The 24,639-nt window shown below is 41.3% G+C and overlaps 5 protein-coding genes across 6 annotated transcripts in view; 4 read left to right on the top strand and 1 right to left on the bottom strand.

Moving 5' to 3' along the window:
* The window catches only part of LOC145441177 (kinesin-like protein KIF21A), a 30,215-nt gene extending 19,122 nt beyond the window's left edge, over positions 1-11,093 (top strand). Inside the window, exons 29-38 of the mRNA XM_080318984.1 lie at positions 3,067-3,183; positions 3,625-3,744; positions 3,842-3,877; positions 4,521-4,660; positions 4,735-4,811; positions 4,879-4,982; positions 5,484-5,648; positions 6,197-6,308; positions 6,579-6,958; positions 9,692-11,093. Of these exons, the coding sequence (XP_080175110.1) occupies positions 3,067-3,183; positions 3,625-3,744; positions 3,842-3,877; positions 4,521-4,660; positions 4,735-4,811; positions 4,879-4,982; positions 5,484-5,648; positions 6,197-6,308; positions 6,579-6,958; positions 9,692-9,788 (1,348 nt within the window). The 3' untranslated portion in view covers positions 9,789-11,093. The remainder of the gene's footprint in view (positions 1-3,066; positions 3,184-3,624; positions 3,745-3,841; positions 3,878-4,520; positions 4,661-4,734; positions 4,812-4,878; positions 4,983-5,483; positions 5,649-6,196; positions 6,309-6,578; positions 6,959-9,691) is intronic.
* The window catches only part of LOC145441178 (uncharacterized), a 149,709-nt gene that overhangs the window by 13,841 nt on the left and 111,229 nt on the right, over positions 1-24,639 (top strand). The window lies entirely within an intron of this gene.
* LOC145441193 (zinc finger matrin-type protein 2-like) lies at positions 15,940-17,439 on the top strand. Its single transcript, XM_080319006.1, has 2 exons — positions 15,940-16,389; positions 16,680-17,439. Exons 1-2 carry the CDS (start codon positions 16,211-16,213, stop codon positions 17,092-17,094), a joined length of 594 nt encoding a protein of 197 aa, XP_080175132.1. The 5' UTR covers positions 15,940-16,210; the 3' UTR covers positions 17,095-17,439.
* On the top strand, positions 17,485-18,664 carry LOC145441187 (tRNA (adenine(37)-N6)-methyltransferase-like). Its single transcript, XM_080319000.1, has 2 exons — positions 17,485-18,206; positions 18,264-18,664. Exons 1-2 carry the CDS (start codon positions 17,485-17,487, stop codon positions 18,394-18,396), a joined length of 855 nt encoding a protein of 284 aa, XP_080175126.1. The 3' UTR covers positions 18,397-18,664.
* LOC145441188 (charged multivesicular body protein 2a-like) lies at positions 18,601-21,140 on the bottom strand. The gene is made up of 4 exons (XM_080319001.1): positions 20,929-21,140; positions 20,709-20,864; positions 20,484-20,638; positions 18,601-19,044 (listed from the first exon to the last, which is right to left on the bottom strand). Exons 1-4 carry the CDS (start codon positions 21,094-21,096, stop codon positions 18,834-18,836), a joined length of 690 nt encoding a protein of 229 aa, XP_080175127.1. The 5' UTR covers positions 21,097-21,140; the 3' UTR covers positions 18,601-18,833.

Raw genomic sequence — 24,639 nt, 5'->3', positions numbered from 1 at the left:
CTTTTTGGCAATCGTATTGAACTACATATGCCAGTGCGACCTTCTGGTATATGTGTTGTTATCTCTATAGGCCCACTGCTACAGCTAGTCAGGCTATATGAATGAGACAATTGCATGCATCTCCAGGTTGCTTTTATTTTGTTAACCTTGGTGAAAGATCTATTAAGTAGGAATATAATGTGCAATGCCAGTGCCTCCGGACAATTTCAGCTCATTTGTAAAATACTGAGTTTTCCAATTTGATGGAGGACCGGAATTTAGTTGAAGAATGTCTGAAACAAAGCGGAGAAGGGTTGTACCTGTCCTGCAAAGAACAAGATACAAGTCCACTACTCAATATTCCCGTTCACTTATTTCCCGAAGACGACCAAAACGCAGGACTGTCCTGTTCAAACAGTCTAAGAGGTTGCCATAGTGTGGAATATGACAAGGGTACCTACTGAGCAACATTGCGTAAATCCAACAACTTCATGATACAAGGCTTGCTCTTGTAACAACAAGAGAGTCAAGTGAAGGCGATGTATGTTTCTGAAACTCAATGAATTTATTGTGAGAACATTTTGAATAATCAAACTTTATGAAGCAGATTATGGCAAAAAATAATCAGCACGTTATAACATTTTCGTGGCTTGCGACAATTGGTATTATCATTGAAAAGATGTTGAGAATTCCAAGTAATTTTCCATCTGTATGCTGAGGATAAGAAGACAATGTCACAGTCAATGCTTCATAGTTTGTTCCAAATCTGTCTTCTGTCAACTTTCCATCCCAGTGTATAGCAGCATGATTGGGTAGATCTTGTTGGAATGATTCAAATATATCATGTGGAACCTTACGGCGATTAGCCTTTATATGTCTCTTTTATACTTGATATGGATAGCACAAAGGTATCAATATTCCCTCCGCATGCCTGCATGAAAGCACTAAGTAGCATAGTTGCTTGGTTATCAGTCAATTTTAGGCGGTCCAGCTCATCAGTAATATGTTTCTTTCTTAACAAGTTTCTAGGAGCTTGAAGTTCAATAAATGAAGGATATTTGATTGCAGCATCATAATCAGAGGGTGGTGTACTGGTTTCCTTCCCAGGTGACGAGGACATTAATGTAACAAATTCATCACTAGAACTTATGCTCGCAGATGCTGAAACAGGTTCGTCACTGATCTCAGCCTGGCTTCTTTCAAAGGTCTCATGTTTTCCTGCGAGTCGTGCACTGCGAGAATACTATTGGTCCTCGTAAAATGCGATGTCTTTATTTTTCTGAGATGGCAACAACTGCGTCGCAATGTCCAAGGTCCCCAAACTTATCGAGTTCATCACAATTGACATGTTCTTTTGAAGATAATAAAGTTCAAGCGGCATGAAGTTTGGCAACCTCTTCAAACAGTTTGAAGAAGAAATTCCCGCGTTTTGGTAGTCTTAGGGCAGTTTTCTTTCAGATATAGCAGATATTTTAGAACTGGGAGTGACTGATACAATCAGATGACTATCCGCTCGAATAGTAACCAGACTTCGATCTTGTTCTTGGTGAATCCGGCACTGCCTTTCTCCGCTTAGTGTCAGGCATTCTTCTTCTACTAAATTGCACTCTACCATCAAATGGAATTAGTCGTTATGTTACAGATAAACTAAAATTGAGGTAAATATTACTGACATTACATATCATACACCTTTCAATACATTTACTGCTTAAAAAGTAGCTGCAAATCTCTGCATTTGTTCACGACTTTGCAACCCAACGGCGCTCCTTCGAAGTACGATCCATAACAAACCAGTGTTACCCGTGCAACTAATAAATGCTTCCCATGAACACGATAGACAGGTTTTGAACAGGAAAACGGAGACACATCTGACATTTATAAGACAACATTTAGGTACAATTTTGAAAACAAATATACTACCTTATTTCTGCACAACCGTTTTCAACTGATAACATCACAAAAGCTACAAACTGGTTACACGGTCAACACTACAGAGCACTACGTCAACGTAAACACTCTGGTGTATCAGCTGTATAGTAAGGAGAAATGACCTCGGGATCTTTGGGGGCTTTGAGGAAAAGGAAGATCACGATGAAGATGACCAAAATAGCTCATAAAAGTGTTTTTATGTACTAAACCATCATTTGGATGACAATGGTCGAAGTTTCCTGAAAATTTTTCAAATCTGAACAACCCTAGTGGATACGTTACTATTTTTCGAAATTACAATGAAATGTCGGTGTAGGCCGTCTAAGTCTCGAGTCGTATGACTTGGTTCGAGTCATGCGCAATGACTCGAGTCCAAGTCGAGTCAATACACAGATTGACTCGAGTCACGTCGAGTAATCAGAAAATCGGGACTTCAGTCAGACTCGAGTCATTACAACCCTGCTATAACCTAGTTTTTATTTTAATAAACAACAGCAATAATAAAGGAGAATGATGCTTTCTGTACTTTTCCCCGGTATGGAAAGTCTTGAAACCTCGATTGATCGTATCGAATCCTCATCGGTAGGACTTGGGTTCAATCCCCTGTCGGGTCAGACCGAAGACTTCAAAACTGGCATCCGCAGTTATCCAGCTAGACGCCCAGTTTTCACGGATAGCATGGAGGAGAAAATAATGGTGGTGCAGTCTAGATGACCTTACCTACAGGTCGTATCGCATCTCCATCGTCAAGGTACCTGATGGTACAGACGAAAAAAAAATTGATCTCTATCTCTCTCTCTCTAAAACATGCTGTACAATTCTGTTTATGCATGTTAGTGTAAATGACGTATTCTGTGAAGTCTTTATCAACCCAGAGCATTGTCACAAAGTACAATAAAATAATCATGGTGGGAAAAGTATAAAATTATCTTTAATGTGACGTAGAAGTGGTTAGAATTTCTTTGTGGTCGCATGAAAGGTACATATTTAAAATTTTCACGTCATGCATACTGTTATGCCGTCATAATGAGTGATACTCGAATGCTGGAGTCGAAGACTAAAACTACAAATCGAATCACTCAGATAACTCGATCACGCCCAGCTCTAGTATCATGTCGCGTCAGCTGCAATCACCGGCCACTTTTTGCCTTCCCGCAGAGCCCTGAACGAGACCTACGTTTTGCCGGACTCTCCGGTCGCGCATCCGGACCACTCAAACGGAGCCAGGCCGAAAGAAACGAGCTCGGTGTCGATGAAGGGAAATCAGACCCGGCCGTAAGTCCTTTTTGTGTTAATGTTTCGAGGAAGGCAAACACCCGAGTAGTGCAAGTATGCAAAACATGCTAGAGTACAAAAGTAGAAATACTTCATTACCGGCCACCTCTGGTTTACAGAATGGTGAATCGACTTAAATTTCGTCTCTCGGACCCTGTAAATGGTGGTGTCTTTTTAGCGTGAGTTATGACATTAATAATATCTAGCTCACCGTCACAATCACAGTTTCGATAGCTATTGTTCAGTTACGTGCAATCCTATCCTATATCCTCCCTAGAAATTGTCGTTAGTCGTAATGGTAAAGTGTTACAAACCAAATACGTTCTGACATAATATTTTGCGATATACTGCATGTGTTTCGAACCTCCATCGCGTGTTGATGCTCATCTGTATCTGATTATGTATGGACTCGCATTGTATACTAGGGGATATTATTCATAGGCACGAAGCAGCACCGCGACCCACGACCCCGCCGTCGTCAAAGCTACCCAATAAGGACCTTCCGCCCGATGTCTTCGCGAGACTCACAAAGTTTTCTCTGTCCTCGCCGAGAGTTAACAGGTATCGTTGTCCGACGATTTCGTGTTATTAATGTAACGGCACCTTGGAGCACGGTAGAATTGGCGCGAGGAATTTAATTGATCGGTTCTGTTCTCAGCTCGGAGGTGGCGCCGTATTTTTTTCCTTTTTCGAGGTACATGATGTTGTGATTTGCACGTCCGTAATTTTGTCGCTGCGACGCAATGGTGTTAAGCTTAACAAATGTCGAGCAATTTGGTACATTGTGATCGTATTTTGTCGATGTTCAATCCTGCCATTTTAGTGGTGTTGATGTTGAATTAATTCTACTATCAATGTGTTGTATGTTGTGCACGCCACTTATAATCGTGTTGTCAATTGGGTATTATCAATCACATTTAAATTAGTTTTGATTGCCGGCTCCAGTCACTTGTAACATTCTGTCTTTGTTTTTATGTTAGTCAGGCTCGTACACCCAATTTTGTAGAATTCTGCAATTCAAACTGAGCTAGAACAAACTCGACTTTGTTCAATTCAAAATGGACCACTTTGACTCGCGACTAACTCATTCTCCTTTCAACATCATCTTAAACTGCTCAGTTAGCATCTCCTGTATCCGACCGATGAACCAAACCCTTTCCTTATCTCTTTAAACTGACTCTCCGAGCAATATCGGTACATAAAACGCATATTTTAGGATACGAAATATTCAACCCAGTGTATATTTTCAGTGAATCTGTGTGCTTCTTTTGTGATATTTACGGGGCTCGACAGGTCAATTTCAATGCCGTAACCTTGTTCACTTCACTATTCCTCAGAGGACGTATGAAGGAAGTTCAGACCAAGGCGGGCACGCCTCGTAATTCCTATCTGGAATGCACCCAGATCGCGGAGGGCCACAGTAAGCCCGTGCTGTGCTTACACGCCACCGAACACTTGCTTTTCTCTGGTTCGAAAGGTAACACTTTGCTGTGCTCGCCGGATATCACCGAAACGGGAGAAAAAATGAAACCAACTATATTGCCATCTTAGATCGCACTGCAAAAATATGGAATCTGGTCACCGGACAGGAGTTTGAAACGTTAAACGGCCATCCGAACAATGTGAACGTAAGTTGTGGCCGCATTTATTTTTCGTTGTTGCAAATTTTACCTGAACCCTCACCTTTGCGTACAGGTCGTGCATCGTTGCCCGATAAGCAGCTTGATCTTTACCGTGTCGCTGTGCTACGTCAAAGTGTGGGACATTCGTACGAAAGCGAAGTGCGTTAAAGTGATGAGGTAGGTCAGGTCAACTAACATTTGAAGAATGTTGGTATCGGCCAAAATCTGTATATTTTGAATTACCTCGATGGCATGCGCTAGTTGGACTGGGTTTAATCAGACAATCTCTTTTGACAAGTTTGGCATTGTCTACGTTGCTGCAGACATGTGAACAAAATTCGTGGCCTTGATAGGCTATTGGCTGTGTACAAACTGGCCTGGAATTCAAATATCGATCAATCGCCAGCTGCTATAACTTTTGTACCAAAACTTTACCAGCAGTTGTCTCCATTCACTTTATGATTCTTAAATCATTTTTTAAATTTTATTTTGATTCCTCTGTCCAACTTTGCTGCAGTCACGTATCAGTATCAGTTTATTATTAATCAAATCATTTCAATACACAAGACTGCGATACAATTTTAAAGATAGGAATGTGTCAAAACGACTTGGAGTAGTCTTTGAAATGAGACACCCACCCAGGCGGTGTAAATAAGAGGCATCTTTGTCTTCCCGCAGCTCGTCTGGCAACGTTCTTTCGCCGACGTCATTCCTCGGAACCATGGGACGTACGAATCGTATGCCCGACCACGAGTGGCCGATATCCGATATCGCGTTGTCCAGCGATTCCAAGCTGCTTTACACGGCCGCCGGCAACTCTGTGAAGATATGGGATCTTAACAAGTAATGCTTACACTGTTCTTTCCAGGCGTATCACATGGCTTGATGATTTTCGGTTTCATTTCACTATATTGTCCTGTTGATGTAGAAATACTTTGGTACTGGATATTATGCAGCAGGAGATTATCATTTGATATATCTATATATATATTTCGGTTTTGTCCTAATAGTTCTTTCCACCCTTCGGAAATGGAAGGTCTTGTGGAATTCATTTGTGTGACGAGCTAAGATTCCACTACCGATGAGCCTGAAAATAATCTGTGTGGTGAACAAATTTTCAGTAGCACATAAGTGTCTCCCATGTGTCAAGTCATTTTATTCTGGAACCAGGCTTCCAAATCAAACTACTATTACTACCACTACAAATGAAATGGTAGTTGCTATGTATGCTCGATATTGTGAGTTATTTTACTGCTGTTTTATGAACAAAAGTCCTGACTCATCGATTATTTCACTCAACTACGCCTACGGAAGAATTGCATTGTATGGCCAATCATTTCAGCCTTTTCAAGATAGTGAGATCTTCATCGCTCGAAATACCTCTTTTCCAGGTTCTCCGTGGTTGGAAAATTAGTCGGCCACGCTGGTCCCGTTATCACCTTAAAAGTTCCGGATACAAAATCTAACTCGGTTATAACCGGCTCTAAAGACCATTATGTTAAGGTAAGTGCGGGCATCCTGCTAGATACGTTGACTTTGACTGGATTATGTATGTACCAGCAGTTTTGGTAGATAGGTGGTCTGTGACGAATTACATCTCCTTTTCGAATTACTCGAGTGGTTTTGTTTTTAGACTACTTCCACTCCTACTTCAATAATTTTAACTACTAGTATGCTTTTCAGAACTTACTACTTTGACCAAAGCTTATCGTAGTAACTGGTTTTATTACACATTTATGTCAATGCCTGCATGGATATATAATCATTTCTTAGACATTCCAAATACCCGACAGCCTGGGAACAATTCAGCCCAGCGTCACGCTAAACCCTCCCCACATGGACGGCGTCGAAGCGCTGGCCACGTCGGTATCACACAACGCGCTGTTCTCCGCCTCGAGAGACAAGTCCATCAAAAAGTGGGAGCTCGGCTCCAAGAATCTGGTCAAGTCCGAGTACAACGCCCACTCGAGCTGGGTGTGCACGCTGGACATGGTGAAAATCAACGACGAGGAAATGCTGGTGTCCGGCGGACGGGATGGCACGGTGAAAATCTGGGATGTCGACAGCCTGGTGGCCGTTGACGACGTCAAAGCGCATAGCGACACAATCAATCACATTGCCTCAAACGGGGACTTTGTTTACACAGCCTCCAAGTGAGTTGTGGATTTAGTTTGTGGTTTGTTGCTAGCATGTAATAATCGCTATCCTGAATATGGTACGCTCCCGGAAATCAGCATTTTCGAAATAACTTATCACCGGCCAGGCGAGGGGCTGGGCATGCGAATGTAACTTTCAAAATAGCAACGTGTGTTGCGGGTATTTTCCATCCATATAACACTCGTGTATTCGCAAACTTACACTGGTATGAGTTGATTTTGGCGTGAGACCCAGCCGACAGTATCACTGAAGTCCATCTATCGGTATTAGCAAAAAATGGACGTATCATTTCCCTATTTTTCTCTTTGGCACCATATAATTTCACTCATGCTTTCTGTTTGTAGTTAGTAAAAGGATTTAAGTTCCAATTCCTCATTTGAAGAGCTTCTTGGAGGTACAGAATAACAATATACAATTGATTTGTATATTCATGTTGAAATGAACCCGAATATTTCCGGCTGGCACTCGTCAGGTTATCCGTCAGCAACTAGTAGAGAATTGGAAGGAACATTGTATATCAGCAATCGTATCACAAAATATGACGTCACCAGCATAAAATTTCGAATAATCGAAGCAACAAAAGAAGTTCGTGTACCATCTAAAAATACCGTAATTTTCCGTGTATAATGCGCAAAATTTTACCGATTTTTTGCCTTAAAATAGGGGTGTGCGTATTATATATGGGTACAGCAAGCCTTGAAAATATTTCCCACGATCAAAAACTTGAAATCACACCTTTCGTCATGTTTGTTTCCAATCGCGCATCACCTCTAGCCATCGTGTCTTGTAATTCGTATTATAGAGTGTATCGCGCTGCCAAATAGAGAAGCGTGTTGCCAATTAACGAGAGTCGTCTGCACAGCGCCTGCTGAGTTAGTTAGCCGTTTGTAGGCGAGCGAAATTAGGTCGCTGATTGCTACAAGCGTCCACGGCAATCCTTGCTGATTCATCGTGTCAACAATAGGCCTTAACAATCGCATACACAAGAGGCCATGTGCGCAAGATATAATCACTTACGCAATCAGTCGCATCTCCAACAGGACTGGTGCGCCCGACATAACCGTTGGCCTGAGCAATCGCATCTGTAATTGTAATAGGCCTTGTGCGCAAGATGTCGTGTGTTGCTAGCCTGAACTATCGCGTCGCCGGCCTTGCAGGCTTTGGCTACTATCTACTCTCGTTTAGAGACAATGCCGTTAATTGTATTATGATTAGCGATAGATATGTCATGATTTTTCGACAGTGACATCGCAAAACAGAACAACATCGTGTACTAAAACACCACTGTTCATGTACTGCGAATGTAGGGTGCGTACTATACATGGGTACAGGCTTTTTCCCAGAATCTACACGCCATTTTAAGGGTACGTATTATACATGGGGGCGCACTATATTCGGAAAATTACGGTAGTACAAGAAACGCTCTCTCGTTTGAAATTTCATGCCGGTGACGTCATATTCGGTGATACGATTGTAGATATACGATGTTCTTTCCCAGTCTCTACTAGTTGCTGCTGATTACTACTGACGACTGTCCTTCATTGGTTACTAAGAATGTGTAGCTCCCACCATCCCCCCGAAACCAGGAAAAAATCCCCAGTACTAGCTTAGTTCATTGTTCCTGATGTTCGTAGCTGAGAGATCCAGTTGCTGTTACTATCCTGCAAGAGTACGGAACGTGCATCATGCTCAAATAACTGTGAATCATCTGGAATTTTTGCCTGCGATAATATAATGTCTGAAATTTTTCTGTTCCAGCGATACGACAATTAAAGTTTGGAAAACGAGATGACATGTAATGTGAATGTTAGATAGCTTGTAGCTTTGCTTTTTAGGCTGCTTGTTTACAGTAAATTGCACGTGACTAATTGGGAATTAAGTTGCATGGCCGTACAGGGACTGCTAGCTTATCAAGCTTGTCTGAAGTATTAATGTTGGGTTCACTGGTAATTCAAAAACCCTTTGTTCCATTAATGGCAGACTTTCGTTTCATGTGCAAGTGTGTATGAAACAAAGAACTATTGCAGTAATTGATGATGGGATGTTTGCATGCATGTAAGGATTTTGATTAATTCAAGAACGAATCAATTTGCTCGCAAGTTCATCCCTTGCCGATTGTTCATACCGTACAATGTTGCGTCATGTTTTTTTTGCGGTGAACGTGCTCCGTAGTTCATTCATTGGTTGCTAATGACATATCTATTGTGGCTTGAGAAAAGATTTGAAGCATGGGTGTATGTACTGTATATGTATGAATATAATTTTGTCTAATTGCTGTAATTCCGTTTGAGAGTGTACGTTTTCAACCATCTATATTTTATGTTCCATAATTTGTGACGTGATATCGGACCAGACATTTCCGTATTTTATTGAAGCAATAACTCCTGTTATGAAAAGCAAATCTTAAAATGGATCTTCAGGAATTTTGAAGATTTGAGAAGTGTGCTTTCTTCCCACAAAAATACCTATCATCTGGCTTGTACTGGTTTGGCGCCTTTTTATCGATCCTTGCATCCCCAAATTATTTAACATGCTCATTGCTCATTTTGTAGTGATACAGGTGGTAGCTACGTGTAACTGGTAACTACCTCTTAACATTGATTGTTATTATTATTAGTAGTTTGCAATCACACTGAATCAGAATACATACAATATCGTGATACAGCCCTAATCTTTCATCATTGTAACGTGTGGAAATTAACGTTTTGACACGGTATGCATGTATTTAGTGACCGCGGCGTTAAAATTTGGAGGTTACGAGGATCTTCGAGGATTCGAACACTGGAAGCACACACGGAAGAAGCCATATGCGAAGGAATTCTCTAATTTTTTTTGTCGTCCGAGCTGTCTCTCCCGTCATCGAAAAGCTACTGTGAGAAGTGGCTGTGCATTATAAAGTTTTTCCGATATTTTCTCAGTTTACCAAGAAAAATATTTATTTCCCCTTATTTCTCCTCACTGTGTCAGTGCTTGTGTCTTTACTCGCACCTTTTCACTAGACGAGTGGGGTTGCAAATTTGTCACTACGGAGAGCTTCTTACTTTCACGCTTTTCGTTGAATGTAGACACTGTGAAATTCAGACAATTCTAGAGCACCGAATATGTTACCAATCTGCCATTTTTTTTCTCAAGTATTGTAAGTGACTTGGGACCAAATTTCATCACACTTGTGGTATAGATGGTGGCGAATAGTAACACATAGTTATGTCGTTTCTGTACAGTACGACATACATCGGGGCTTGCAATAACTGTAATGGGCAGTGGGCACTGCTCCTGCCTGTCCTGTAATCTTCTGGTAGATCTGCCATATGAATTTTTCCTTTCCTTTCGGTACTAAGTTTATGGTGTTCACATCTGTCATAGGTTAGGTGTCATTTCACTCACACTGCAATCTGAAAGCATTCTTGTAAGATGACCAATAAAATCATCGCATGAAAAAACTGACATCGTGTGGCTTGTACAGAGCAGTCGAGTATTTATTTATTGTATTTGTATGGCGACCTGTAATTTTATAGTCAGTTGCAAAATTTTACACAATTACAATACTGACTAGGGATGATTTGTCGTGTTAGATATGCAAATCTCAGTATTCCAGTTGAGCTAATTGCAATTTTGTCAGATCAGTATACCACAAGATTGCAATACAACGACGAGGTAGGAACGTGTCGAAACCACTTGGAATAGTCTTTGAAGTCATACACCCACCTGGGCCATGTCAGGTCGTGGTCCGGTAATCTTTATCATTTTTCGTCTAGTCCCCACAGAGACTTTCATCGCCGACGCACCCCTATGCATAATTGCATAAGAAGTGTGTGCATTAGGGTTATGACTAAAAAAAAAAAATTTTGCCTGTAGCAGGCATTGATGAACATTTTGGTATAAATTAATAAAATTATAATCATTTTGTTCAAATCGAAAAAAATGTCCCGCACAAACTAACATCAATTTTCGACACTGGTCCAAATATGGAAAAAATTTAAAATTCAAAGATATTCTTTGCTACAAATTTGATCTTCAAATATATGTCCTTTTACACTTATTGTAAAGTTCATTCATCAATTTGACTTCCCTTTCTGTTATTATGTTAAAGCCAGGGACATCTACGACGGACATATCCGACTTCCAATGGGGTTTTGGGGCACTTTATCGCTGCAGGACATTCGACCGCAAAGATAGCAGCAAATAATCTTTGATATATTCTAGAGCCCGACCGATATTGGATTTTTGGGTCGATACCGATAAAACCAATATCTCACACCTTAGCCGATAACCCCAATACATTCAGCCGATATTCAAAAGAAGTTGGATGTATATTGTATAGCCTACATAAGCAAATCTTCAGAGGGCATTTATTTGAATTGAACATCTTTACAGCTATTGTTACACTTGAACATGAAATAAACTAGAAAGGCTGCATCTGGACACCTGTAAAGTGTAAGCTATATGAAATATATCAATATTCTCAGTCTAGCGATCAAAGATTATAGTTTTCTGGCTTCCTTCCGCCATGTTGTGACGTCACACCAGGGTTGTAATGACTCGAGTCATGACTCGACTCGAGTCACGATTTTCGGATGACTCGACTCGACTCGAGTCATTTTCTCAAAATACGGAAATGACTCGACTCGACTCGAGTCAATTTGTGTATTGACTCGACTTGGACTCAAAGTCATTGCGCATGACTCGTAGCAAGTCATTGACTCGAGATTCAGACGGCCAAGACCGACATTTCATTGTAATTTCGAAGCCAACACACTATTGGGATTTCGTTTGTTGGTACTGGTGCTTGAAAATGCGACCAGAAACTGCTAAAAGTGAGGAAAATTGATATATTATAAATGCGAACCATTCAATATCACCAAACAGAGTTAAAATAGTGGCTTTAGGAAGACTTTAACTGGAAACTGAGCAGTCAACACAATGACTTGGACTCGGACTCGAGTCATAATACCATGACTCGGACTCGATCCTCTGTTCGCTGACTTGGACTCGGACTTGACTCGGTGGGAATTGAAAATGACTCGACTTGACTCGAGTCAAAAATAAAAAAGTGAGATTGACTTGTGACTCGGAGCCTTGTGACTTGGTTACAACCCTGCGTCACACGCAAATTGCCGTTAATTTTTCAACTCCAATGGCCGATACCGATAATTCTTTCAAAGTGTGATATCGTCTCGATATTATCGACGAACCGATAATCGGTCGGGCTCTAGTATATTCCATCTTTAGACATCTGGTTAGAATACCAGTCTTCCTGACACGCATTCGCGATAAATAAGCATCTCCAGAGTTATTCTCTATCTGGGGAAGTGGAAGTACGCAACGCAACCCAACCCTTGAGCACCCTCTCGCATTGCGTAGAGATGGAAGTTTATGCCATTTGATCAGTGGTAATCTATACTATTTTATTTGAAAGAACGGCATGTTCTGCACATGCCATAGATAAACTTAAAATCATCTATACATCCTCGGTTTTCTAATATTTTCATCTGAAATTCGTGCTTGGTGGATTGCACCTAGTTTTTGTAGTGTTTTACCACATCATCTCCAAATTTGTAGCTGAGAGTTGGATTTCTTCAAGACGTTGGATCGAAGAACTCTAATATATGCTTTAAGAATCGATAATATGATGTTGGCAAGGGATATGAAAACCCATGCTCATCATTGCATTTCGCAGTTTCGAAACAACGCCATTCTGCCGTCCAGTATCAACAGATGCTACGGTGTCACATATGATATATGAGTTTTTCAAATTTTCCTGTACATCATATTCTTCTAAGCGGTTTTCTAGACCGCTGAAAATACCTAGAGTTGTTCTACTTTCGCCTTTTCGAACACCCAGTTTGATTTTTGCCAGACAAATTGAAATTATACGATATATACAGTCTACATCTAAAATCGGAATTAATAATTATTTATTAATTATTTAATATTGACTGTAAACAAGAACACGATAGGAATAATTCAATCTGGGCGTTCAAAATGTACCAAAATACTATTTTAAATCTTCGCAATTGGAATTGGGTCACTTAAATTCAAATCAGTAGATAAATAAATTATATAGTCTGTATCTACAAAAGAAAGCCTATCCTCCATACAGTGAAAACTGGAAATTTTTTGTGCGGGAGGTTTTTGTTCAAACAGTCTTAACTTTTGTGAGTTTTGAAATCAGGACACAAAAGCTCATCATTTGTGACTACAGGCCACACAAAATTTTGAATTTTTTTTTCTAGTCATAACCCTAGTGTGCATGCCTCTTCTCCACTTCGCCTAGGTCCTAGAGGCCAAGGTGGGTGTTTGATTTCTTCAAATACTACTCCAAGTCGTAAACTATACGGTTATACTATACTAAACTATAGGGTTAGGCCTACCATGCGTCCACCTTTTTCAGATCATTCGAAAATGTCCTCCGAGGACGCCCAAATGTCCTCCTTTTTGGCAATTCGTCCTCCATTACAGCTGTTAGAGCTAAGATAATGGATAGATTCTAGTGAAAATGGGCATAAATGACGCTAAATAGGAAATTCGTGGTTTGAACAGAAGTGACGACCTTCTTTTTTAGTCAACCAACGTAAAGTGTGAAAGAAAAACTGTATTGCTGGAGTTGAAACCTTTTTTTATAGTCAACCGACCACGGAGTGGGAAAAGTTTACTATTTTTCAGGGTTTTCCTTCGGTATTCTAATTTGAAAATTTTTGAAAAAGTGTCATGCTTTCCTGATTTCAAAATATGGTAACCCTATAATAAACTGATACTGATGGAAGGCACAATACATGCATGCATCGGACCCTTTCAGTGCGAAGCATTGTAGGTACTTTTACAAGTACTTTTTTCCGTTAGTCTTGCATCTGGCTACCCAAGAAAAACAATTTCATTTTGTAGCTCCCAAATAGTATTCCAGTATACTTCATTTATCGTTCTAGCCAGGAGTTTTCAAAGTGGGATCTACCGCTATTGAAATAGGATAATTTAATAATCGCCAGATTACATATTTATCTGACCAAGACGCACACAATGTACAATGAAACAAGATGCAATGCGATGTAATGAACAGATAGGAGGATGACGAACGACCAGTTGCAGTCTGGCATCCGCCTCAGCCTAGTGCCCGATGTCACAGTTCCTTTTCCTATGTTAGTCATATTTCGCGGCTCTTTTTGCTCTTTCCATTCTTTGTGATTGCGCTCTTTCATCTTGTCTTTTACTGGGCTTTTTTCGCCGCAAGAGCAGCGACGCGGGGGAATAGGAGGCCAGAGTGACTTCGAACGCGGAATCGAACCCGGGCCGCCTGGGCGGTAGGCGCTTACCGTCACCACACTTTAATGCTACTTTCCCAGACTTTCACACATATAGTAATTACGCGCATAGAGCACGTAACCACATTATACCACATTTTTGTTTCGGTTGGACGAATCAATAAATTTCTCTCTCTCTCTCTCTCTCTCTCTCTCTCTCTCACGTGAATGATGTGATGTGATTATATAGAGCAGTGGTTCTCAACCTTTTTCACCTCGCGGACCGGTAAAATTTCAAAAAAATGTCTGGCGGACCGGTGAACTTTGAAAATTGATATGAAGCCAGAATGTAAAGTATGCCACCGTTTTTTGCAATTATATGGTGCTAGAGAGTGACATTTAGAGGGTTTTGATCGTGATTGATTATCTTCATGATGGCATCCATGTGATTTTATGATGGTCAGTCTGTAGAGTCGAGGTAAAATTGCCTTATCCAGATGAACGTGCTACTGCCGAGAGTCGTTTACGGTATTTCGCACCGAAGGCCGTGGGTTTAACCGACCTCGCCAACTCGAACCAAGCACCTTGTAGTGCTACCTTGCTCATTGCCCACTGCCACCAGACGCATAGGCTATTCAGGCAACTACGAATACAATGCTTCCGAAAGAAAACACCTTGCAGCAAACTATACCGGCCATCCGCAAATCCGGGCCGCAAAAGCACCTCGCTAGCCCGCCCCCAATGACGTTGATCTTGTGCCCCACAGGGCGATAATCCCGACTTCCGGGGCTTCGCCCCCAGACCCTACACCTACAGTTAGGTGGATGTTTTCACCTGTACCTACTTGGGAGCACATTCATTCTACTCAGTGTAAGCAGAGAGTTTATCCAGCTTAATCGCGCCAATAGCGAAAATCATTGATACTTCATGACTGAATCGGTTTTCTCGCTGCCGAATTTTTGGCACACCTTTCGGAGTCCCATGTTAGCCTAAACTTCATTATGGGTTGCGTGGCATGGTAATGGCTGACGCCGAAATGCCTATTTCTTTACACCGTGCGTATTTCTCGGAGAAGGGCACCTAATATAAGCAAGACATTCAGTGATACTAAATCGCGCAAAGGGCGAAAAGAAATTGAAAAATGTTGGAAAAAGTTTCAGAAAAATGCACTATGATTTATATTCATCTGGAAAATAATTTTGCGCTCTTTTCAATCGGCCCCTCTCCAATTGGGTTTGGGTGCCCCAGTTACGGTCCTGCATAAAATGAATGAATCGAAAACGGGTGATCGCGCAGACTGCGCTGTTTAGCGGCGAGTCAGCTCGTATCTGCTCTGTACTTCTCGCTCACATGTCGTCAAATGACATATCTTGAACTTTAAGTCAAATTGAACATGTTTCCAGTCCTAGTGTTACCTCATGAAGTTCTGAATTATTTTAAAATTTGATGTTTTATTTATTTTATCAATGGACGAGCCTTCAATATTGCATCTTGAAATTAAGGTATAAAATTGTAATATACCTGGCGGACCGGCCGGAATGTCGTCGCGGACCGGCACCGGTCCGCGGACCGGCGGTTGAGAACCACTGATATAGAGTACTCTATAATGTGATTATAGAGATTGTACAAGCTCTATAATATGACGACTGTGGTCAGTGATCCGAATATGCCAAAACAGTCATAACCGGATCCGGAATTGCCGCTGTCAGGAATCCAGGTCCAGTCAAAGTATAGATAACTAACCTACGTAGGTTAGTTATCTATAGTCAAAGAGTGGATTTAGATTATTGACGTTGATACAGCGTAGCGAGATAGTAAATAGACAGAGTTAACTAGATGCTATAGTCGTGTGTGTTTTCTATTTTTGCCCAGTTGATGCTTTCTCTTTCTACTGCTGATACCCGTACTCTCAACTGTAGTAGATCTTGTGGGACTCAAGTGTAAAACTTGCGTGACGGCAATTTTGTTGTTACGTGACCCTGCCACAAACAAGTTTAAAAATACATATCAATTATGGCTGCGCCGCCAAGTAGTCATGTTGATCATCGAAAGAAATGGGACAGAGAAGAATATGAGAAGCTGGCATTGGAACGACTCCGTGCTGAAAAAGCAAACGATGCCGACGACAAGCAGGTGCCCGTAGAACGGGAAATGCTGAAAGCTAGGGATTACAAAGTCGATTTGGATTCCAAGTATGTATAATTCCACGTTTTTCTCAACACTATACACATTCCTACTGTATCCACTTTCCTATGATTCAAAACTTTAACCATTAGTCTTTGTCTTAACATTTTATGCATATAATATCACAAATATATGTTGCGATTCATGCCGTTGGGGCTGGGGAGTCCGACCTCCAATTAAATAATAATTTTATAGTTTTTATTAAGAGTCCTAATCACGGTTTGGAATCCTACGTGAATAAGGATTGGAAATTTCTGCGATCTCCTAGCCCTGCTGTTAACTTGATATTTTTCCACAGGCTGAACAAGTCAATCGTCATCAGCAAAACGACAGCAGCTGCAGATTGCGGCGGCTACTACTGCAACGTATGCGATTGTGTTGTCAAAGACTCCATAAACTTTCTCGACCACATTAATGGCAAGAAGCACCAGCGTAACATGGGCATGTCCATGAAGGTGGAACGGTCCACGTTGTCACAAGTACAGCAACGCTTCGAGGCAAACAAAAAGAAAATGGACGAAAAGAAGAAACAGTACGATTTCGATCAGAGGATGCAGGAACTGAAAGAGGAAGAAGAGAAAATGAAGGCCTACAAAAAAGAGAAGAAGAAACGGAAGAGGAAGGCCGCCGAAGACATTGATGCGGATTTGGAGGACTCCGATGTTGCCGCCATGATGGGATTCGGAGGATTCGGTGGGTCAAAAAAACGATAGCCACCGCCTTCGTTCTTGTGATCCTCCTGGTAGTCTGATGCCTACTGAAAGAGGCTCCTGAATTTTTGACACTTGTCATGTCAATATATTCTGGTGTCACTATAGGTCGGTTATTGGTAATGGTTTTTGTGCACCTTTTAAATTTGAATCCGGACCAGACACATACTTGTGTGAATTTGCGTTATCCTGTATCCTGCTTTAGTAGGGTACTTGTGATGTCTCAGTCTCGCTGTAAAGGGTCGGTGATCAACCTTAGTGTTTGAGAAAGTACTTTGTAAGCATACGATATTTCTTATCCGCATCTGATTACGATGAATTTTTCTCTTTTTACTTTTCCCGTTCTAGGGATATGTAACGAACATAAATCTCAGAAACAGAATATTTCAAAATATGGATCGCTTGTCTTGGTCAACTATCGGTGAGATGCGCACGTGCTTCAAAACTAAAAATGGTACCCCCAGACAGGGCACGATATCCGCAAGTTCGAAGGGCGTTTTGACGATCAGCAAGTCAATATTCACAAATCCTGAGCATAGCTTGGAGGGATTGAAGGAATATTCCTATGTGTGGCTGCTGTTTGCATTTCATTTGAATGCTAATAAAGGCGTGAAGGCGAAAGTAAAGCCTCCCAGGCTGGACGGTGCAAAATTAGGAGTTTTTGCTACCAGGTCCCCTCATCGTCCAAATCCGATCGGACTCACGTTAGCAAAAATCGAGAGCATCGAAGGCGCATCTGTAACGGTGTCTGGAATTGATGTAGTCGATGGAACACCGATCATCGATATCAAGCCGTATATTCCTAAATATGACAATCCACAAAATTCTGCCCACGACGAACAGACGCCTAATGATACTAGTGGTTTAACTGTCACTAGCTTGGAGAGAAATACCACACAGGCAATTGATTCATCTCTCTGGGACGAGCAGCTTTTGCCAGAATTGAATGTTGGATTTACCCGACGAGCAGAGGCCGACCTTGAAAATGTGCAGAAAGGAATATCTGTGCAATCCGCTCAATTGATCACAGACAGCCAGTCAATGCGGCGAGCGATTGTGGACGTTTTGAAAGCCGATCCCCGGTCTGTATATCGCAGAAAAAAGTGTTCCGATAGGTAAGTTCGCGAGTGTGCATTCGAGCTTGCCCTGTCTAACCTGTGACTGTTTTACAGACTTTACTACTTCGTTTTTGATGACTACCACATCACAGCCTGGTTCGATTACACCTCAAAGCCGACGGTTGCTGAAGTATTGAGAATCAAACCGCTCAGCACCGTAGAATTCCTCTCACAAGACGCCTCATGACATCATTCAACTTTAGGTCATGGACTCAAACGCTGGCCCAGTCATACTGAAGACGATCACTGAGAGTGTCCCTGCTACACGTGTGCTGACTCGCTAACCTCGCGAGGTGCCACCGCGAGCAAATTGAAGGTGCAGACAAAAATAGACCGCCTTCCTTTGAGTGAACATTCTGCATATTCACAGCGCATCGAGCCATGTCGAATCTTAAGGGAAATATTATTTATTTTTATTCACAAACAAGTGCATTGAAATAGATATAACTCCACGACATGAGTAGCAGTATAGTCGCGCCGGACAACAATTTGTTGCCCTACAATCATCGAGTTGGATTTTCTGTTTACCAGCCGCAATCCGAGTAATGCACTGCCACCGGAAGACGTGATGAAGAATAGGGCTTCTGGTACCGTCAGTTCCAAATTCGTGCGTTCTGCATTGCCCTAATCTCGTTTCAAATTGTTTAATCGAGCTTCGAGGTCGGCGTCAACGTCGTCTGCACCTCCACCACCAGTAGCGCCGGCGGCAACAGGGGCTGGCTTACTTTTCTCTGCTTTTGCCGTGACAAGGGATCCGTCCTCCGACGGAAGCCCTGTTAGTTCATCCGTCAATTGAAGTCCAAGTTCGTCTAACACTTGCGCCACAACAGCGTCACTGAAATACGTACAAGTGGTCAAATTAGCGAGTTATCCAACCCTCAAAAGCTGAATGTCAGGTGAATCAAAAACACCATTCTGCAGATTAGATAGGACAATCAGGATTTTGTCTCAAAACACTCAAATTCATTGGATATTTAGTCGAGGCCAAAAAATCCCGCCCTAGGATCCACCTAAAAAGCAATTATCTAAAGCAGCGGTTCTCAAACTGGGGGTGTGAAAGCATCTGAAGGGGCTGTGGTCAACAGATTTTTTCTGCGACAGGCGCGATTTACCTTATTGCCTTGTGTATAGTCCGAATTTCATATTTTAGAATCCTCTCATCAACAGACATAACCGTCCATGCCATCAAACTAGCCATTGGGATTGCTAGCATTCTGGTTGCATTTTGTGGTATGACGATAAGGGGGTTGCAAAATTATTCACTATCATAAAAGTTTGAGAACCGCTGATCTAAAGGGTCCAGTAGTGGTACAATCTTGCACACCAAAAGCTAGAATTAGCCTTCGATATAACAGAACTCATGGAGGAACGCACAGAACAGGAGATTCGACTGGTTAAAATTACACAAGCTCAGAACAATTTATTGGCAGAATAAAGGAATCTACAACAAAACCTGCCAACCGAGCGAGATATACTAATGGTGATGCGTCCGGCTTATCGATCGGCAGGTTGTAAGTTCGATTCCCGACCGGGTCAGACCAAAGACTCGAAAACTGGTACCCGCAGCTATCTTGCTAGGCACTCAGCACCCACGGATAGCATGGGGTAGAAAAAAAAAAACGAGGGTGCAGACTAGGTCGTGTCGCATCTCGATGGTGCAGGCGAAAAAGAATCTCTTTCAACAACATTATTACGCTGTCAAATTCTGCACAATAAGTAGCCTACCGTAATAATTAGCATTGGTAACTGGTAATCTAGAAGTAGTTTGATATATGGTGGTAATCTGGAAGTAGTTTGATATGTGAAAGTCAACTTATCCCACTGGTATAACCAACGACTTTATTTAAAATTCGTCTCATCTGACACAGGATTTCCTGTACTCACTAGAAAAAGGTGAACTTTCAATACCCATGGTGTGATTCGTGGCGTATTCTGCCACAAGACTACTTTACACAAAAGAGGAGAGCTTACAATTTGCAGTTAAATACAATTTTGAACGTATGAGCTCAGTTTTCGGCGGTTGATCCCAGACATATTCAAAGGTATGAGTAGATTTAGCTTATTCAGCGTTAGATTGGCTGAGGTTCAAGTATCAATTGCAGAATCAAAGTACTCAGTCTTGGTTCTTGAGTGAAAGAAATGTCATAAATTTCTACTTAATCACAAGTAAAAGTAGTGATTTCCGAAACCTGCTTCAGTCGGCTTACTCAGAAAAATAAGAATTACTTCGTCGATAAGTGCCAAAATTATGTTTATATTCTGCAACATTCTCACCTTTCTTCTTCATCATCTGGATCTCCCATCGCATCATCGATCGCGTCTTCCATCATTTCTTCCTTCATGCCCATTATTTCATTCTGTTTTTCGAATTCCTGCATAATTTTCTGGATCTGTGGCAACTTCATTTGCTTGTTCATACGTCCCATTGCCTAAAATTGTAAAACATTATAAAATATTAATGACTGACGGAAGAAGTTCATTGATTACAGTTCGACTTACCTTCGTGACTCCTTTCATGGCATTGGCCATTGCGTTTTGGCTTTTTAATGTTGTTAATTTCAATGAAATCGCTTGAATATTCGCCTTCATCAGCATGAATTTTTTAATATAGCGCTTTGTTCGCACAAGGTCTTTGGCCATTATCTTGACGGCATCCTATGTCAATAGATATTGTAAAATACATGTAGCAATGGTTTAAAATTGAAAAATACTACAGTACCATTTGTCCTTGTTTTGCCATCTTTCTTATGTCGGCTATCACTTTCTTTTCTTGACCTTCCATCTTGGTCTTTTCTCTATCTAATTCCCTCATTGCCCGATTAAGTAGCCTCTGGTTTTCTCGGAGCATTTGCTCCGGAGTTTTCTTTTTCCCAAATAACCATTCCATGGTTATATAGTACTGGTATGATTAACAAACTACCTTACAAATCTGTACCAGAACAACACATATATTATCAAGTATTGAAAATCATATAGTTTCACTCATTTGGATGAGCGACGTACTCATGCACAGCAGGACTGAACAGTTCTCTTTGTGTACTTCACAGGCAAATTTCTGTAACTATATATACCTTTTCATTGTCGTGCAATACCGTACTGAAACTGAAATGCTGAAGCCTGAACATCAAAATTCAAAAGGATAAGTTTCACAATGCAATTTAAATAGATTTATCAGTCAGAAGTTACGGCGCTCCAGGAATCATCAGTCACCGACCATCAGTCAAATGTGCCTGCGCCCGACCCAACACTTGAATCTTGATATAGTTCGGCTGTATTTATTTTCCATATTACGTCACAAATTTATGACACCGTGACGGGGCTCATGTGATAAATTTATGCATACAGTCATGTCATTACCATTTTCGAGATAATGATCATGTGACCATGATGGGACGATTAAAATCTTTCAATTTCACACTACAATATGGGACGTCTCATATTCTTCCAGAAGCGCATTACCCTTCCATCGATGGGCCTATGCTCTCAATATATGACGACATTTCACAGCATAGGGCTGCATTTGATTATAGATAACTAACCTACCGTAGGTTAGTTATCTATAATTTGATGTCGATGCTCGTGACGATGGTGCAAATACGGGATACCACTTACACGATTGAAAAATATCTTAGAAATTCATAGCCTTCAATATTCCAATTAAGAAATTTGTCGTGACGCAAATTTACATGTTAGTGCATTTCGATTCGGATAATAGTGTTATCCCTGGTACAAGTCCCGCCGTCGGAGGTTAATCTGGGCTCCTTTCCCCAATCGCCAGCGACGAAAAAGCCTATAAAAACGACAAAGAAAAAAGAAGAAGAGCTAGAGCAGTGGTTCTCAACCTTTTTGTCTTCGTGGACACACCTTTTGGACCGTCAAGGAACCGGCGGACCCCTCACCTTTCAGTAGCAGTGCCTGTACCCTTTCAGTATGAGTACCCTTTCTGTAGGAGTCTGTCTTATGCAACGCGTAACGCTTCCAACGACGCATTTGGGTATGATAGCACCAAAACTGAGAAACAGATTTATTAATGAACATAACGTCCAGCCTGGTCATGTTTATCTAGCAGCTCATCTTGAATTTATTAGGCAATAGTGGTTGTGTAGCCTATATCACAGAAGAATAGGCTATATGGATTTCTGAAAACATTTCGAAGTCATCGTGATTGACTCTACTACAGTACTACTCCAACTTTTTATTTTTCGTCAATCCCGAGCAAAACATCTCTAAACTGCAATATGTTTGAATTAGTAATAGGCTATTGGCAAGCAAGTAAAATGAGTTTGCACAGTATGATATTTCATCTCAGACGGCATGATGAGTCCTGGAATTTTAACAGGAAGCGACACTGCCTCGTGATTTTCCTAATTTGAAGAAATACGGATTAGGTTATCAACCATTTTGTAAATTTAGAGGTTTGGCGGACCCCCTGAAAATGCTTCGCGGACCCATAGAGGCCCATGAACCCCCGGTTGAGAACCACTGAGCTAGAGTCTAAAAAGGACCGCCCAATAAAAATTAACACCGAAAAGACTGTGCCATCGCCCATCGGGCATTATAGGCCTCGGTATAACATCGCATTGTGTCTTGTGTATCGCATTGCAGATTATGTGTGTGTTGGTCGGATAAAAATATATAATCTGACGATTGTATTTGTAGCGTGTTATAGATCCTGGATTTCCAAGTTGACTTCACTTGACTATAATTACTGCTGACCATCACTTCGGCTTTTTTGTGCGCGGCACAGATTTTTCCGTGCGCGCAGATTTTTTCAGCAGTGCGCGGCCAAGCAAGCGCGCATCTTAAAGGGAACATTGCTTACCTGTCTCCTAAGTGACACCGTTATTCACCTAGGCATGCCTGCAGTACGTTGTTCGTATCCTTTGACGTTGTTGGAATGATTAATCGTTCGCACTGAGAGATTCGGCCTGACGTGTAAACGTGGGCTTCACGGCATTCAGTGTTTGGATGATTAGAGATATCATTGTCATTTCATTTAAATTTTTATCAAATCAACACACCACAGGATAACGATAATGAAAATATAGGAGGGTGCCGAAACGACTTGAAGTAGTCTTTCAATCAGACACCCACCTTGACTCGAGATCTTCATAAGTGACTTGTTAATTTGTTACCTGGGCACTAAAAACATATAGATATATGACCCTTTCTGAGCCATTCCGACGAAGTCTGGTAACAAATTTCTCCTATATAAGCTCAAAAACTCCTTTGCAACAACTTTATCAATCATCCATGGATTTATATCTTACTGTCTTTGTAGTTCTAAAATGCCACGGCGACCCAGTCTACTCCACACCAAGTTTATGCACCCGGAAATTTGCTTAAACAACTTGAAAATATTTGCATATTTAAAATTTACTCAGAAAACTTGATAGGATTTAACTTGAATCTAAATTCGACTTGCGACCCGAAGGTTAAGGGGCATGTCATGGGAATAGGACGTTGTTATGTATTATGAGCAGGGCGATTTTTTTGACATGTCAAAAAAAGTCAAAAATTGTTTACAAAGCCAAAATTTTTTTGCAACCTGCATTTTGTTTGTACCGTAGATTTTGAACTGTCGGTGAACTTATCATTTGACATTTTACAGCTTATAGCCTACTTTATGGGAAAATAGGCCTACCGTCGTAGACGGCCCATTGTGAATCATAAACATTCAAATGAAACAGTTTTTAAGTCAGAAAAGTTTTTTCAGGCCAAACGACTTCGTAAGGACTAACAGTTCCTACCGGAAATGAAGATAAGTAGTATACAATTCTAACATTGTGTGGGAAAACACCTAATTTGCACACGTTGGGTCAAGATGAAGTTTTTTAAGGCCAAAATTTTGATTTTTTTAGGTCAAGATCTACCGTTTTAGGTAAAAAAAAATCGCCCTAATCATGAGTGCATGTCGCTGGACAACCTAGGTCTCTAAAGCTTTCCAAGTCTTGCACCACCCTCCATGCTACCCCGGTAATGCTGAGTGGGGATGCCACGGATAGGCCTACCAGTGTTACAGAATAGGTCGCTCGTCTAACCCAGTCGGGGATTGAACCCACCACATACCGACCTAAGGAGTTGGACGCTCCACTACCACGATATTTTGTCGGATGGGCAGTATATTCCGTAAACCGATATGTCGGAATGACCAAGGGTAGGCTCCTGTCATTATTCTGCTACGGCTGCGAACGACATCAAATGAACATGTCCTGCGATCATGCAGTTACCTTCCGAAGAACAGAAGCTGGTACACTTCAACCAACGCAATCTCGATAAACAGCTCTCAAATCCCGATTGAGGTACACTATTAATAATACAGATCATTTGGAAATGCGTGTTCCAATTCCACTCTAACTAATCGGGCTTTGTGTATTCGAGTCCGACTCAATTTTGAAATCACAAAATATAGTCACGACGCACGATCTTG

Source organism: Botryllus schlosseri, chromosome 6, assembly GCF_051294905.1.
Source record: "Botryllus schlosseri isolate E-star chromosome 6, Bs_hap1, whole genome shotgun sequence".
Lineage (NCBI taxonomy): Eukaryota > Metazoa > Chordata > Ascidiacea > Stolidobranchia > Styelidae > Botryllus > Botryllus schlosseri.
The sequence above is the reverse complement of the archived record's forward strand: the minus strand, read 5'-3'. Positions and strand labels throughout refer to the sequence as shown.